Source organism: Otolemur garnettii, unplaced genomic scaffold, assembly GCF_000181295.1.
Source record: "Otolemur garnettii isolate 467f Iridium unplaced genomic scaffold, OtoGar3 scaffold00061, whole genome shotgun sequence".
Lineage (NCBI taxonomy): Eukaryota > Metazoa > Chordata > Mammalia > Primates > Galagidae > Otolemur > Otolemur garnettii.
In genome coordinates this window covers 3,399,305-3,415,352 of record NW_003852456.1, presented here as the reverse complement: position 1 = coordinate 3,415,352, position 16,048 = coordinate 3,399,305, and the positions used below count along the sequence as shown (strand labels likewise).

The 16,048-nt window shown below is 37.8% G+C and overlaps 1 protein-coding gene across 1 annotated transcript in view; it reads left to right on the top strand.

The window, feature by feature from the left end:
- Nucleotides 1-16,048, top strand: part of TRAPPC11 (trafficking protein particle complex 11) — a 61,311-nt gene that overhangs the window by 24,374 nt on the left and 20,889 nt on the right. Inside the window, exons 8-22 of the mRNA XM_023514911.1 lie at nt 1,264-1,397; nt 2,859-3,006; nt 6,350-6,443; nt 7,158-7,237; nt 7,329-7,407; nt 7,489-7,543; nt 8,142-8,287; nt 9,154-9,215; nt 9,343-9,475; nt 10,364-10,494; nt 10,597-10,752; nt 13,617-13,804; nt 13,921-14,069; nt 14,819-14,940; nt 15,597-15,716. Of these exons, the coding sequence (XP_023370679.1) occupies nt 1,264-1,397; nt 2,859-3,006; nt 6,350-6,443; nt 7,158-7,237; nt 7,329-7,407; nt 7,489-7,543; nt 8,142-8,287; nt 9,154-9,215; nt 9,343-9,475; nt 10,364-10,494; nt 10,597-10,752; nt 13,617-13,804; nt 13,921-14,069; nt 14,819-14,940; nt 15,597-15,716 (1,797 nt within the window). The remainder of the gene's footprint in view (nt 1-1,263; nt 1,398-2,858; nt 3,007-6,349; nt 6,444-7,157; nt 7,238-7,328; nt 7,408-7,488; nt 7,544-8,141; nt 8,288-9,153; nt 9,216-9,342; nt 9,476-10,363; nt 10,495-10,596; nt 10,753-13,616; nt 13,805-13,920; nt 14,070-14,818; nt 14,941-15,596; nt 15,717-16,048) is intronic.

Here is a 16,048-nt window from a genome sequence, read left to right as displayed (position 1 = left end):
CTGGATTCGAACCCACCACCTTAGGTGTATGTGGCTGGCGCCTTAGCCACTTGAGCCACAGGCGCCAAGCCTCTTTCTTTCCTTTTCCTTTCCTTTCTTTTCTATTTTTTTTTCAAAGTCTCACTATGTCGCCCTTGGTAGAGTACCCTGGCTTCACAGCCCACAGCAACCTCCAACTCTTGGGCTTAAGCGATTCTCTTGCCTCAGCCTCCCAAGTAGCTGAGACTACAGGTGTCCGCCACACGCCTGGCTATTTTTTGGTTGCAGTTGTTTAGTTGGCCCGAGCTGGGTTGGAACCCACCAGCCTTGGTATATGTGGCTGGCGCCATAACCACTGCTACGGGCACCGAGCCTCTTTTATTTTTTTGAGACAATGCTTCACCCTTTTGCCCTGGTAGAGTGTGTGGTGTCATAGCTCACAGCAACTTCAAACTCTGTAACAGAGAACCAGGTTACATTGATTGCTTTTGTTAGATAAGGACCCTTTTCTTTTTCTTGTGTTTAAGCCATCCTCTTGCCTCAGCTTCCCAAGTAGCTGGGATAATAGGCACCTATCACCATGTCTCGCTATTTTTAGAGATGGGGTCTCTATCTATTTTGAGATAGGGTTATCTCAAACTCTGCAGCTTAAGCAGTCCACTCACCTTGGGATTACAGGTGTGAGCCACTGTTCTTAGCCCTACTTTATTTCATTTCTAACAGAGATATATTCCCTGGTTTTAGCTTAACTATTCTGTTGAAGAAAGTCTATTGCAAAGAACTTCAGGGAGGGAAATTCTGTAGTCTTTTAAAAAAGTTATTCTTAAATTCATTTTTAATTTTTTAATTTTTATCTTTTTTATTGTTGAGGATTCCATTAAGGGTACAGAGAACCAGATTACCTTGATTGCTTTTGTTAGATAAGGATCCTTTTCTTCTTTTTTTTGAGACAGAGTCTCACTTTGTTGCCCTGGATAGAATGCCATAGCCTCATAGCTCACAGCAACCTCAAACTCATGGGCTGGAATGATCTTATTGCCTCAGCCTCTCAAGTAGCTGAGACCACAGGGGCCCACCGCAATGCCTGGCTACTTTTAGAGACAAGGTTTCACTCTTGCTCAGGCTGGTCTTGAACTCCTGAGCTGAAGCAATCCACCTGCCTTGGCCTCCCAGAATGCCAGGATTACAGGTGTGAGCCGCTGGACCTACCCTTAAACTTATTTTTAAATGAATATGCCTTTTGAACTTTTTTTAAAAATTTGGGATTGATTGTATATTTTGCAGATCTGTAGGCTGTGTTTTCAGCACAACACCCCATTGGATGCAATTGCTCAGTTCCGAAAACACATCGACTTGTGTAAGAAAAAAATCGGAAGTGCAGAGTTGTCTTTTGAGCATGCTGCATGGATGTCAAAACAGTATGTTTTGAATTGTACTTCTGGAATTTTTAAAAAAAATATTACATGGGATTTGCAGAAATGGAATTAGTGTGGGCTTCAGTTCTAAAACTGAAGCAAGTTTTTTGTCAGTAATTAGATTTTTAATGATGTAACTTAAGTATATTTCTGGTGATAGTATGTATTGGTTTATACAGTTCCTTAATGGATATCAGTTAATTCAGGGAACCGACCATCTTCTTCAACATGTATTTATTGCGTTTCCACTATGTGTCTAGGTCCTGAGAATATAGTAGTAAACAAAACAAAATTCCTGCTTTCATGCTTATTGTTTGAGACTGATGCATAAAATTTCTAAAATGAAAACCACCCTGAGATATCACCAGCCCCAGTGAGAATAGCCCACATCACAAAGTCCCAAAGCTGCAAATGCTTGTGCGGATGGGGAGAGAAAGGAACACTTTTACACTCTTGTTGGGACTGCAGTCTCTTTGGAAAGATGTATGGAGAATCCTCAAAGAACTCAGAATAGACTTTTCATTTGATTCTGCAGTCCCATTACTATGTAGCTACCTAGAGGGGAAAAAAGCATTTTATCATAAAGACATTTGTACTAGATTGTTTATTGCAGCTCAATTTATAATCACCAATATGTGGAAGCAACCCAAGTGCCATCAACCCATGAATGGATTAATAAACTCTGGTATATGTATACCATGGAGACTTTGCATCTTTTGTATTAACCTGGGTAGAGCCGGAGAACATTCTCTTTAGTAAAGTATCATAAGAATGTAAAAACAGCCAGACATGGTGGCTCCCTCCTGTAATCCTAGCACTTGGGAGGCTGAGGCAGGTGGATTACCTGAGCTCACAGGTTCAAGAGCAGCCTGAGCCAGAACAAGACCCTGTCTCTAAAAAATAGCTTGACATGTGGCAGGCACCTGTAGTCCCAGCTACTTGGGAGACTGAGGCAAGAGAATCACTTGAGCCCAAGAATTAGAGGTTGTTGTGAGCTATTAGGTCAGGGCACTCTACAGAGGGCGACAAAGTGAGACCGTATCTCAAAGAAAAAAAAATGTAAAAGCAAATATTCAATATACTCAATATTAATATGAACTGAGTAGACAAACTAATACATGCCCACACAAGAAAAAAAATTGCTGAAATAAAATTATTCCTGGATGTATTGGACTGGTGGGAACTATTTCAGTTGAGATCTACTTTGAGGATATATTTATAAAGTCTTGTTAGCATAGAAGGGATGACTTAAGTACAGCTTATGGAATTTATCCATAAGCTACAATTCATGTACATTAATATTTAGAAAGAAATTGCAATAAATATTAACTGTTGGTTAATAACATTATTTAATATAGTCTGCTGAGGTTATGGTTCCCAGGATAAATAATGATTAGACATAAGCTTCTTTTTCTTTCCTTTTCCTATTCATTCTTTTTTCTTTCTTGATGTTTTTCTTTTAAGATTCCAGGCCTTTGGAGATTTATTTGATGAAGCTATTAAATTAGGGTTAACAGCTATCCAGACTCAGAATCCTGGTTTCTATTATCAGCAGGCCGCATACTATGCCCAGGAGCGGAAGCAGCTTGCCAAAGCTCTTTGTAACCATGAAGTAAGTCACCAACTCTCATATTATTTAGCATTTGGGAAATTTATTTTTTTTTTTTAAATAAGCCAGTCTGATTGATTTTCTCTAAGCCTTTGAATATAATCAGTTTTTATAGTTTTAGGAATTGTTATTATTTTTTTAGCCTAAGTATTCCACTTTTGCATGTGAATTGAGCAGAATTTTTTTTTTCTTTTTTTTTTTTGAGACAGAGTCTCACTATGTCCTCTTTGGTAGAGTATAGTAGCGTCACAGCTCACAGCAACCTCAAACTCTTAGGCTTAAGTGATTCTCTTGCCTCAGCCTCCCAAGTAGCTGGGACTACAGGTGACTACCACAACACCTGGTTATTTCTTGTTGCAGTTGTCATTGTTGCTTGTTGCTTATCTGACTTGGCCTTGGTGCATGTGGCCAGTGCTGTAACCACTGTGCTATGGGGGCTGAGCCCGAGCAGAAATTTTTCTTTGAGGAACTAATTTATGTTTAGCAATAAATTATTGACTTAGACAAGAGAAAATAATTTAAAAATGAAAGCCACATTTTAGCCCTTGTCTCAGTATAAATGGATTATGTCTATGTTTACTGCAGTTAAAGTTTAAAAAAAAGATTGGGGGCTTGGTGCCTGTGGCTCAAGTGGCTAAGGCACCAGCCACATATACCTAAGGTGGCAGGTTCGAATCCAGCCCGGGCCCGCCAAACAACAATGACAGCTGCAACCCAAAAATAGCTGGGGTGTTGTGGCAGGCACCTGTGGTCCCAGCTATCTGGGAGGCTGAGGCAGGAGACTCGCTTGAGCCCAGGAGTTGGAGGTTGCTGTGAGCTATGATGCCACAGCACTCTACTCAGGGGGGATAGCTTGAGGCTGTGTCTCAAAAAAAAAAAAGATTGGGGGGCGGCGCCTGTAGTTCAGTAGGTAGGATGCTGACCATGTACCCTGAAGCTGGTGGGTTTGAACCCAGCCCAGGCCAGCTAAAACAACAATGACAACTGCAACAACAACAAAAAATAGTTGGGTGTTGTATTGGGCACCTATAGTCCCAGCTACTTGGGAGGCTGAGGCAAGAGAATCTCTTAAGCCCAAGAGTTTGAGGTTGCTCTGAGCTTGGTGCCATGGCACTCTACCCACGGTGATAGCTTGAGACTCTGTCTCAAAAAAAAAGATTAGGGGAATGTGCTTTGTTTTTCCCCACTGGCGAGAATTACTTTCGACTTTTTTTTAAGAATCTGTTTGAGGCATAAAGTTAACTGCATAGTTTCTTAAACTTGACATTTGATTTTACCTTTCTTGGATAATTGAATCTAGTTATTAATTTGCCCACAAGTACCTTTAAAGTAAAAATTGTATGTGTATGTATGTATGTGTAGAGATGTACATATATTTTGTACACACGTACTGTATATATTTATATATATTTATGTTCATGTTGTTATATCAGTTTATTTTTACTTAAAACCTACTGTTTTCTTCTCTGAAGATAGGTGAATATTATTAATACTACTATTTTATTTATTTATTTATTTTTCTAGAGACAGAGTTTCACTTTGTGCCCTCGGTAGAGTACTGTGGCATCACAGCTCACAGCAACCTCCAGCTCTTGGGTTTAGGTGATTCTCTTGCCTCGGTCTCCTGAGTAACTAGGACTACAGGCGACTGCCACAATGCTTGGCTATTTTTTTGTTGCAGTTTGGCTGGGGCTGGGTTTGAACCTGCCACCCTCAGTATATGGGGCCACTATTTTAAAAACTATTTCAAAACCAAATAGTTTGCATATTATTGGTACATGAAATGCTAGGAATTTTTTCTCTTAAATAATGATGTAACTCTTTTTAGCATGTTATTTATATATGATCAATAACTTTACTCCATGTATTATATTTTTTGAGTTTGGTATACTGTAATTAGAATATAGTATTTTTATTTATTTATTTATTTATTTATTGAGACAGAGTCTCATTTGTTGACCTTGGTAGAGTGCCGTGGCATCACAGCTCACATCAACCTCAAACTCTTGGGCTTTAGGGATTCTCTTGCCTCAGCCTCCCAGTAGCTGGGACTATAGGCACCCACCATAACGCCTGGCTATTTTGTTGTTGTTGTTGTTGTAATTGTCATTGTTTGGCAGGCCCAGGCTGGGTTCAAACCTGCCAGCTCTGGTGTATATGGCTGGCGCCCTAGCCACCGAGCTATGGGCACCAAAACAGGACACAGTATTTTTAAAAAGTGATTTAAGCTAGGGTTCGTAAGGATATAAAGAATTGGACATTAACACATACCATTGGTTAAAATATAAAATAATATTTCTGTCAGATAGTAATGTGAGAAACCTTAAATAAGTATGTATTACTTTTGACCCAAAATTTCATTTTTAGGAATACTAAGGCAAATAATAGATCCTAAGAGAGAAATACCAAGATTTATTTATGAAATTGTTCTCACAGACTTATTAATTGAAATGTAAAACAGAAATGAGATGAACAGCTATAGGGAATTTGTTAAAATATGGAATAGCAGGCAACCATGAAAATTTTTAGAAGAATATTTAATGATAGGGTGAAATGTATAAAATATACTTAAATGAAAAATAGATTGAAAAATTATTACTATAGTTAACAAATTTTTGCACATGAACTCTTAAAGAATGATGTATACATTCTTCATGCTGGTAGTCAGTTTATATGTAATTAAAATATTTTTCCTTTTGGGTGTTTTCTACATTTTTCAACAATATACTTATATTACATTTTGGTTTCAGAGGGGAAAAGTTATAACAAAGAAAAATGAAAGCAGTGAAATCTGTCCCTTCTGGTGCCAAAAATTCCTCCTTTGCTTCTCCTTTAATAGAGAAGCAATAAAGGAAGAAAGTAGTAGGCGGCGCCTGTGGCTCAAAGGACTAGGGCGCTGGCCCCATATGCCAGAGGTGGCGGGTTCAAACCCAGCCCCGGCCAAAAACTGCAAAAAAAGAAAGAAAATAGTGTCTTCTCTTTAAAACACTGGTTTTCTTTTGCATAAAGAACGTTTATACACATGGAATAAATATCAAGCATAATTCTTATTTTCACTGGTTTATTATAGCAAAGATAAAAATGAAAATATAAGAGGTTACTATAAAATCATTTGTCAGAATCAGGTTGATTTATTGAATTTAATTTTTGTAAGATTACCTAAGCATTTAATGAAAATTTTTTTAACTTTTATTACAATTTAATTTGTGTTGAAACATTTACAACTTGGAATTTGGATGTGTGATTGTCTTATGTGGAAACATTTTTGTTCAGTCAAAGACTGGGCACAAGTTGGTTTGTGATGGGTTATGCAAACTATTATTTAGGTTTGTGTTTTAATTTACAGGCTTCTGTAATGTATCCCAATCCTGATCCCTTAGAAACACAAACAGGCGTTCTTGACTTTTATGGACAAAGATCTTGGCGACAAGGAATACTAAGTAAATAATTTTTCCCTCCTCCTTTTTCTCTTATCCTCAGAAAGCAAAGATAACTGTCATAATTTTTCCATTGGCTCTATTAGGGATAAGAAGTTCTGTTGAGGTAAAAATGTGTGCTTTTAAACATTGGTCTTTTTTAAGATCTGCAGTTTTTTTTTTAGAATGCTTTGTATTACTGCATCTTATAATAAATGATTTTGATGTGATTAAAACATTCGGACATCTGTTGTCTTAACATGATAAACCACTGTTGTTATTTAATATTTTAATTTCATTTAATTTTAACAATTTGATATTTAAAAAGTGTTGAGTTGTATCACCTTAAAAATAATTTCTCTGTATTTTTATGTTTTATGCATAATTTAATTTAAGCAGTATCTGGGGCAAATGAACCTTAAGTGTTAAGAAATTATCTACTTTAATCTCTAGAGTATATTCTTCATAGAGGATGACATTAATGTTACTCTTCAAGTAGTTGATTGCACTAAGCAGAAGAACATTGAGCTCAATAATGATCTCTTCAGAACTGAGATCACAGAGTTGTTTCCATGTTAACAGAGCTGTCTCTTAGAACCTTTAAGATTCTAGAATGTTTAAGAAACTTAAGTATGTTATGTTAAAGTAAAGGATTCAAGGAGTGTACACATACAATGTTCACATGAAGATTTATGTTAAATGAGCTACCTAAGATGGGTTGCGTCTTATCTTACACAGGTTTTGATCTTTCTGACCCTGAAAAAGAGAAGGTGGGAATTCTTGCCATTCAGCTGAAGGAGAGAAATGTTGTTCACTCCGTAAGTTTTTTCCAATATAAACTATTTTTTACAGTATTCAAGGAAAATATGAAATTTTTTAATCTGTTTCATACTTTACCTTTTCTAACAGGAAATAATAATAACTCTCCTGAGCAATGCTGTTGCACAATTCAAGAAGTATAAGTGTCCAAGAATGAAAAGCCATCTAAGTATGTATCCATAACATGCCACAATTTGATGCAACTTTGCATGGTTTTAAATTATGTACATAAATATTTTTTCCTTTATAGTGGTTCAAATGGGAGAGGAGTATTATTATGCAAAGGATTATACCAAAGCTTTAAAGTAAGTCCTGCTCACTATCTATTTTTACAACTAGTCTGGTTATCTTACAAAAATTTATATTGAGGCTTGACACCTGTAGCTCAAGTGGCTAAGGTGCCGCCACATATACCAGAGCTGGTGGATTTGAATCCAGCCTGGGCCTGCCAAACAACAATTACAACCCCAAAATAGCTAGCCGTTGTGGCAGGAGCCTGTATTCCCAGCTACTTGGGAGGTGGAGGCAAGAAAATCACTTAAGTTCAGGAGTAGGAAGTTGCTGTGAGCTGTGATGCCACGGCACTCTACCCAGGGTGGCAGCTTGAGGCTCGGTCTCAAAAAAAAAAAAATTTATATTGAGGGATTATTTTCATATTTATTTCTATTTCTATTAACTTCATTTCTGTACTATTTTGTCGAGTGCTATCTGCTGGCACAATCTTTTTCAAAGTTCTAAGAAACCTCACATTTAACTAAATATGAACATGTTTATTTTACTATCTTAGTAAGATTTTCTTATATTTACATAAAATGATGAAAGTGGTTTTTTTTCCTTCAAGAACTCTTCAGACGTTTTCTTGTGGAGCTATTTCAGTATGTCTTACATTTTGTCTTCCTTTAGGTTGCTGGATTATGTGATGTGTGATTATCGGAGTGAAGGATGGTGGACTCTACTCACATCTATATTGACTACAGCTCTGAAGTGTTCTTACCTCATGGCCCAATTAAAGGATTACATCACCTATTCCTTAGAACTCCTTGGAAGAGGTAATTTGGTGTCTTTCAGCAAAATTCTCAATCCATAAAATTATTTAGTATCCTTAAGCTTTTTAAAATTTGAAGAATAATTTAGATTTACATGTTTAGCAGTACTTTTACTACATGTAAGTCACTATGCTTAATCTTATTAGAAGAGATATTTTTTATAAAATACATTTAAAGAATGGTTATGGTAGCTCACGCCTATAATCCTAGCATTCTGGGAATTTGAAGCGGGAGGATCCTTTGAGCTCAGAAGTTCAAGACCAGCCTGAGCAAAAGCAATATTCCATTTTTACCAAAAATAGAAAAGCCAGCCTGGCATTGTGGCAGGTGCCTGTAGTTCTAGCTACTCAGGAGGCTGAGGCAGGAGGATCACCTGAGCCCAAGAGTTTGAGATTGCTGTGAGCTATGATGATATACATTGGTCCAGCCTGGATGACAAAGACCTTGTCTCAAAAAATATAAAGACAAGCTGGGTGTGGTGGCTCACGCCTGTAATTCTAACACTCCCAAGAGGCCGAGCCATGTGGATTGCTTGAGCTCAGGAGTTCGAGACCAGCCTGAGCAAAATATGAGACCCCATGTCTACTAAAAATTGACAAACTGAGGCAAGAGCCTGAGCTATGACACCACAGCACTCTATCCAGGGTGACAGCTTGAGTCTCTGTCTCAAAAATAAATTAAAAAATAAAAATTAAAAAGACATATATATATGTATAGGTATATATATACCTACATGTAGGTATATATATAGGTATATATAGGACATATATGTGTGTATATACATATATATTTTTAAACATTAAATAAGGATAGTGGACTTACATGCCTGTCTTATAGTTCTAATTTTTTTCCTTCTTTCTTCATATTAGCTTCAACTCTGAAAGATGACCAGAAATCTCGAATAGAAAAGAATCTCATAAATGTTTTAATGGTAAGTTGGAGTAATTTATATAAAATGTGTTGCATGGCTGTGTATACCTACATCTCCATCCATCTTTACGTGTTTGTATAGTTTTTTTCCCAACTCATTGAATGAATGTTTAACTCTGCTGGTGCAGAATGAAAGTCCCGATCCAGAACCTGACTGTGACATCTTAGCTGTAAAGACTGCTCAGAAGCTATGGTCGGACCGAGTTTCTCTGGCTGGCAGCAATATTTTCACAATAGGAGTACAGGATTTTGTGCCATTTGGTAAGTAGCCAATATTTACAGTATTTCAGAGAAGTCATTCTTATGTCTAAAAAATGAATAAGTGCAAAATAACAAATATAAAAATTAGGAAAATTTTCACAGTATAATCATTTTATAGATAAAGTGATATAGACTATGATTTTATTTCTCTTCAGTGACTTATAAAGATAATCAAGATCTTAAATATTTGATTTATATCTTAAAATATACATAGTTTATTTGTAGTTCAAGTGTTACTAGAAACACACTTGAATGTCTAGGCCAGTGGTTCTCAACCTTCCTAATGCCGCAAACCTTTAATACAGTCAAAAGGGGTTATGACCCACAGGTTGAGAACTGTTAATCTAGGCAGATATTTTGAAGTAAGTTGAAATCTTATTACCTACATTTCAGGAGTATTATGATTTTAAAATTAAAGGTGGATTTAAAGAGATATAGATGGTTTTTTTTTTTTGAGACATAGTCTCACTTTTGTTATCCTTGTAGAGGGCTGTGGCATCATTGCTCACAGCAACCTCAAACTCTTGGGCTCAGGCAATCCTCTTGCCTCTGTGTTTTTTTTTTTTTTTTTTTTTTAGTAGAGACAGGGTCTCACTTTTGCTCAGGCTGGTTTCCAACCTGTGAGCTCAAATGATCTACCCACCTCAGCCTCCCTGAGTGCTAGGATTATAGGCATGAGCCACCATGCTCAGCCAAAAGCTATCATTTTGCTTTCTTTTAAAAAGTAGCTACATTTATGTTTGTTGAAATGCCTTACCTGTGAAGGTCAGTAAGAATGGCCAGTGTAGCTGTGTCTTTTCTGAAAAGTTAAGTGTGGTTCACAGAATAATGTGTGTGGGTCTTGCATGTCTGGTAGTGTCTAATTCAGCCCTTTTGTTTTATTTCCAGTTCAATGCAAAGCCAAGTTTCATGCCCCAAGTTTTCATGTTGATGTTCCCGTTCAGTTTGATGTTTATCTGAAGGCTGACTGTCCACATCCCATTAGGTTTTCCAAACTCTGTGTGAGCTTTAATAATCAGGTAACAATGCTGTCTGATGTATTTTTACCATGCATGTATCTTCCTGTAGTTTGCATTAAACTGGATAGAACTAGTGTAATGACTGCTAACCTTTTCTTTTAGGAATACAACCAATTCTGTGTAATAGAAGAAGCATCCAAAGCAAGTGAAGTTTTAGAAAATTTGACCCAAGGAAAGATGTGCTTAGTTCCTGGTAAAACAAGAAAATTGTCATTTAAATTTGTTGCAAAAACTGAAGATGTAGGAAAGAAAATTGAGGTTGGTTATGAAATCTGCTTAAATCTTTTAAATTATAAAAATGATATATTTATATTAGAGTTTAAATAATAGAGAAGTTTATTAAATGAAAAATAAAAGTCTTCTACCTGGACCTTCCAAGAGAAACCATAGAGTGCTGTTGTATTTTAGCTCACAGCAATCTCAAACCCCTGGGTTCAAGCAATCCTCCTACCTCAGCCTCCTGAGTAGGTGGGACCACAAGCACCCAGCACCATGCCGGGTTATTTTTTAGAGAGAGCGTCTCGTTCTAGCTCAGGCTGGTTTCAAACTCGTGAACTCAGACAGTCAACTCACCTCATTCTCCCAGAGTGCTGGGATTCTGGGTGTGAACCACTATGCCCGGCCTGAAAACCATTTTTAATATAGTATTTTGGTAGGTTTCCTTACGGACATTTTATTATGAACATATTTGCAGTTATAAATGTTTTCCCAGTTAAAAAAAATTAGAAGTACTTTGTACATAATACTCTGTTAACTGGTGCTTTTCACTCAGTGTAAAACATCATTTTTTAATTTTTTTTGTGAGACAGAGTCTCAAGCTGTCACCTTGGGTAGAGTGCTGTGGCGTCACAGCTCACAGCAACCTCAAATCCTAGGCTTAAGTGATTCTCTTGCCTCAGTCTCCCAAGTAGCTGGGACTACAGGTGCCCACCACAATGCCCAGCTATTTTTTGGTTGCAGTTGTTGTTGTTTGGCAGGCCAGGGCTGGATTTGAACCCACCAGCTCCACTGGCACCCTACCCGCTGAGCTACAGGTGCCAAGCCATTTCATTATTTTTTAATGGCTACGTAATTAGTTAAAGAGTTTTAGATAATATATACTATATAACATAGCAAATATATTTTGTATAATATAATTCAGACTAAATATCTTCTTTTTCTTTTTTTGAGACAGAGTCTCACTTTGGCAGCCTCCGTAGAATGCAGTGGTGTCATAGCTCACAGCAACCTCAAACTCTTGGGCTAAAGGGATTCTCTGGGCTCAGCCTCTGGAGGAGCTGGGACTACAGGTGCCCACTATAGTGCCCAACTATTTTTAGAGACGGGGGTCTCAATCTAACTCAGGTTGGTCTCAAACCTGTGAGCTCAAGCAATCCACCCATTTCAGCCTCCCAGAGTGTTAGGATTACAGGCGTGAGCCACTGCGCCCTTCCTCTTTTTTTTTTTTTTGAGACAGAATCTCATTCAGTTGCCATGGTAGAGTGCCAAGGCATCATCATAGCTTACAGCAACCTCAAACTCTTGGGCTCAAGTGATCCCCTTGCCTCAGCCTACAAAGTAGCTGGAACAACAGGTGCCCACCTCAGGCTCAGCTAGTTTTTCTATTTTTAATAGAAATGGGGGCTCACTCTTACTCAGGCTGGTTTCAAACTTTTGCCAAACACAGGTGATGCACCTGCTCACAGCCTCCCAGTGGGATTTACTGGCATGAGCCACCACACTGACCCAGACTAAATATCTTTTTGATGTTTAAACACTTAAAAAAAAAAAAAGGTTGTCAGAACAATAAAAAAAAAATTAAAAGAAAATAAATAAACATTGCTGATTGCATCTTTTTAAGTAAAAAAGTGAACATAAATATTTTGAAAGATTGGTGTAATACAGATCCTTAAAATGACATTTAAAAACATATGATATAAGTAATATTTTTATTGAGTATAAACTCTGGATCCAGGTTATGTGAGTTTAAATTCTAGCTCTGCAGCTTACTAAGTTGTTGTATCTCAGTGTATTCACCTGTAAATGGGGATAGTTTCTTAGGATATTGTGAGGATTGGAATAGTGATTAGTGTATAGTACGCTCTCGTTAAGTACTTGTTTTCTATGACTTGAACAGGAGTGGTTAGCTAATTTAAACTTGGGACAATTGTTAAGACAGATGGTACATGAGGTTATGCTATTAATGTTCTCATAGTTTCTGTGAAACTGTTGATTTTTTAAATTAACTTTTATCCAGAGTTTTTTGCTCATTTTTTAAAAATCCTGTGTGATTTCAACTAATCTCTCATGACGTATTTTTTTTATTGAGGAAGCCTATCAGACATAGTCATGTTTAATTATCCTATTTTGAGTTCTTTTGTTAATTTTGGTTGAAAGGATCACTTATCCGATTTTTTTCTTTTTTTGAGACAGAGTCTCACCCTGTTGCCCTGGATAGAGTGGTGTGGTATCATTATAGCTCACAGCAACTTCAAACTCTTGGCCTTAAGAGATCCTCCTGCCTCAACATCCTGAGTAGCTGGGACTACAGGCACCCACCACTACACTTGGCTAGTTTTTCTATTTTTAGTAGAGATGGGGTCTTGCTCTTGCTCAGGCTCCTCTTGAACTTCTGAGATACAAGGATCCTCCTACCTTAGCCTCCTAGAGTCCTAACATTCCTGGCATTAGCCACTGTGCCCGACCTGGAACACTTATTCAATTAATAAAGCATTCCATAACTAATATTATAAATATTTTCAGGAAAGGTACTTGTGGAATTATAGGTTAGGTTGTAAATGTATTCATGGTCGTCAAAACATTTATTTCATTCAGCAACCCCTAATTGAGCATCTGTTACATCTGGTAGTGTATACACAGCAAGTGCTAAAATCATAACAGCACTGTGCATTTGGTCACTCAGCCAGAAAGTCAGGTAACTTCTATTTGAAAGGTGAAGAAACTGAAACCCAGAGCAGTTAGTAAGTGTCCCAGCCAGAATAAGGCAGTTGTTCTGCCTTCTGCTACACTGTAGGTCTCCAGATGAATTCTACTGTCTAGCAGTCTATAGTGTCATTTGATGGGGGGTGGGGGGGTAACAAGCTGGTAGAAGGCAGTGTTTCTGACAGATCTTCTTCTTTTAGATTACTTCAGTGGATCTTGCTCTAGGCAATGAGACCGGAAGATGTGTGGTTTTAAATTGGCAGGGAGGAGGAGGAGATGCTGCTTCCTCCCAAGAAGCTTTGCAGGCAGCACGTTCCTTCAAAAGACGACCTAAGCTCCCTGATAGCGAGGTTCACTGGGACAGCATCATCATTCAGGCAAGCACAATGTATGTGCACTTTCTAGGAGGTGATATTAAAGGTCATCCTCTTACTTCCTTTACTTTGTTTATATGTTGTTGTTTTTTTTTTAAATTCGTTACTTACCTGAGGTTTCTTTTCAAAGGATCATTTCCAGAGTTCCAAACATTTCTGTACATCTCCACCATGAACCTCCTGCCCTGACTAATGAAATGTATTGTTTGGTTGTGACGGTTCAATCCCATGAGAAGACCCAAATCAGAGATGTGAAACTCACTGCTGGTTTAAAACCAGGTAAGCATTTGTTTTTTCAGTTTGATTAGTGTTAATCAAACATAAAAGGAGCATCACTGGGGCCAACTACTGGATTGGCTTAAAATAAGGTATGGGTGCAGTAGCTGAAATGCTAGCATGCTGGGAGGCCAAGGTGGATGGATTGTATGAGCTCAGGAGTTGGAGACCAACCTGAGCCAGAGTGAGACCCCATCTCTAAAAAAAAATAGCTGGGCATTATGGCAGGTGCCTGTATTCCCATACTTGGGAGGCTGAGGTAGGACAATCACTTGAGCCCAAGAGTTTGAGGTTGCTGTGAACTATGAGGCCACAGCACTCTATTTGGAGCGACAGTGTGAGACTCTCTCTCAAAAAAATGAAAAAATAAATGGGGGTGATGCCCATAGCTCAGTGGGTAGGGTGCTGGCCACATCCACCAAGGCTGGTGGGTTCGAACCTGGCCTGGGCCAGCTAAAACAATAATGACAACTCTAACAACAACAAAATAGTTGGGTGTTGTGGTGGGTGGCTGTAGTCACAGCTACTTGGGAAGTAGAAGCAAGAGAATTGCTTAAGCCCAAGAATTTGAGGCTGCTGTGAGCTGTGATGCCACGACACTCTACCCACAGTGACAGCTTGTGACTCTGTCTCAAAAAAAAAAAAAAAAGAAAAGAAAAAGAAGTTATGATGTAATGCTCTTGACACAGCATTGATTGCCAGGATAATGTTGGAATTCTTTGTTTTAAAACACCAATATTAACATTTTTCAGGACAGGATGCCAATTTAACTCAGAAAACTCACGTGACTCTTCACGGATCGGAACTGTGTGATGAGTCCTACCCAGCTCTACTCACTGACATTCCCGTTGGAGACTTACAGCCTGGGGAACAGGTAAACTTGCTCACCTGGATTGGGAGAGGACCCAGTTAGTTTGTAGTTTAAGTGCACAGTGAGTGTTAGATGGTATCAGAGCATTTTAATAGCATAGCCTAGGACTAAAAATGTGATTTAACTAATGAACATTTTGCATATATTTTGCATATTTAAATATGTAAAATATCTTAATTAGTTTTTTTCTACAAGAGATGTTAGAACAGATGACCCTATTATGGAGAATTAGTTGCCTAATAAAATAGCTATTATCTAGAACTTAGCACAACAACCTTTCAATTAACTTCTGTTTCCAAATAAGTACAGAAAATTTGGGAGAAATTGAGAATGATAAAGTAAAAAGACACAGTTGTAGTGATCCCACTGTTAGTCTGAGGCAGGGAGTAATCAGGGTAGTCTTCTGCAGTGGGAGCTTTGATTTGCTATACTGCAGCATCCTTTGAAAGTGGTAAACATTTAGTCACTTGGGTCGGGCATGGTGGCTCATGCCTGTGATCCTAGCACTCTGGGAGGCCAAATCGGGAGGATCAGTTGAGTTCAAGAATTCAAGACCAGCCTGAGCAAGAGTAAGACCCCATCTCTACTAAAAATAGGAAAATTAGCTGGGCATGGTGGAGGGTAATTGATGTGAAATTGTCACAATTTTTTTGTTACAGCTGGAAAAGATGATGTATGTTCGCTGTGGAACAGTGGGTTCAAGAATGTTTCTTGTGTATGTGTCTTACCTGATCAATACAACTGTTGAAGAAAAAGAAATTGTTTGCAAGTGTCACAAGGTATTTTTTTCTTTTTTTTTGGTAACTACTTCACAAAGCATCATATATGGAGTGTTCCACTATTTTTGTTATTATAGTTTACCTGTAAAATAAGCAGCTTATGTGCTTATTCTGTTGTAAATTTTAATTAAATATCCATTGGCTTTTTTTAATTATTTGTATTGTGATATTTTTAGGCTAGCATTCCTTGTTCAAACATAAGACAGAAAATACGCTTACATGGCTTTTCCTTTTTTTATTTTTAGAAAATAAAAATACAGGCTCGGTGCCTATAGCTCAACCGGCTAAGGCGCCAGCCACGTACACCTAAGGTGGCAGGTTCAAATCCCCAG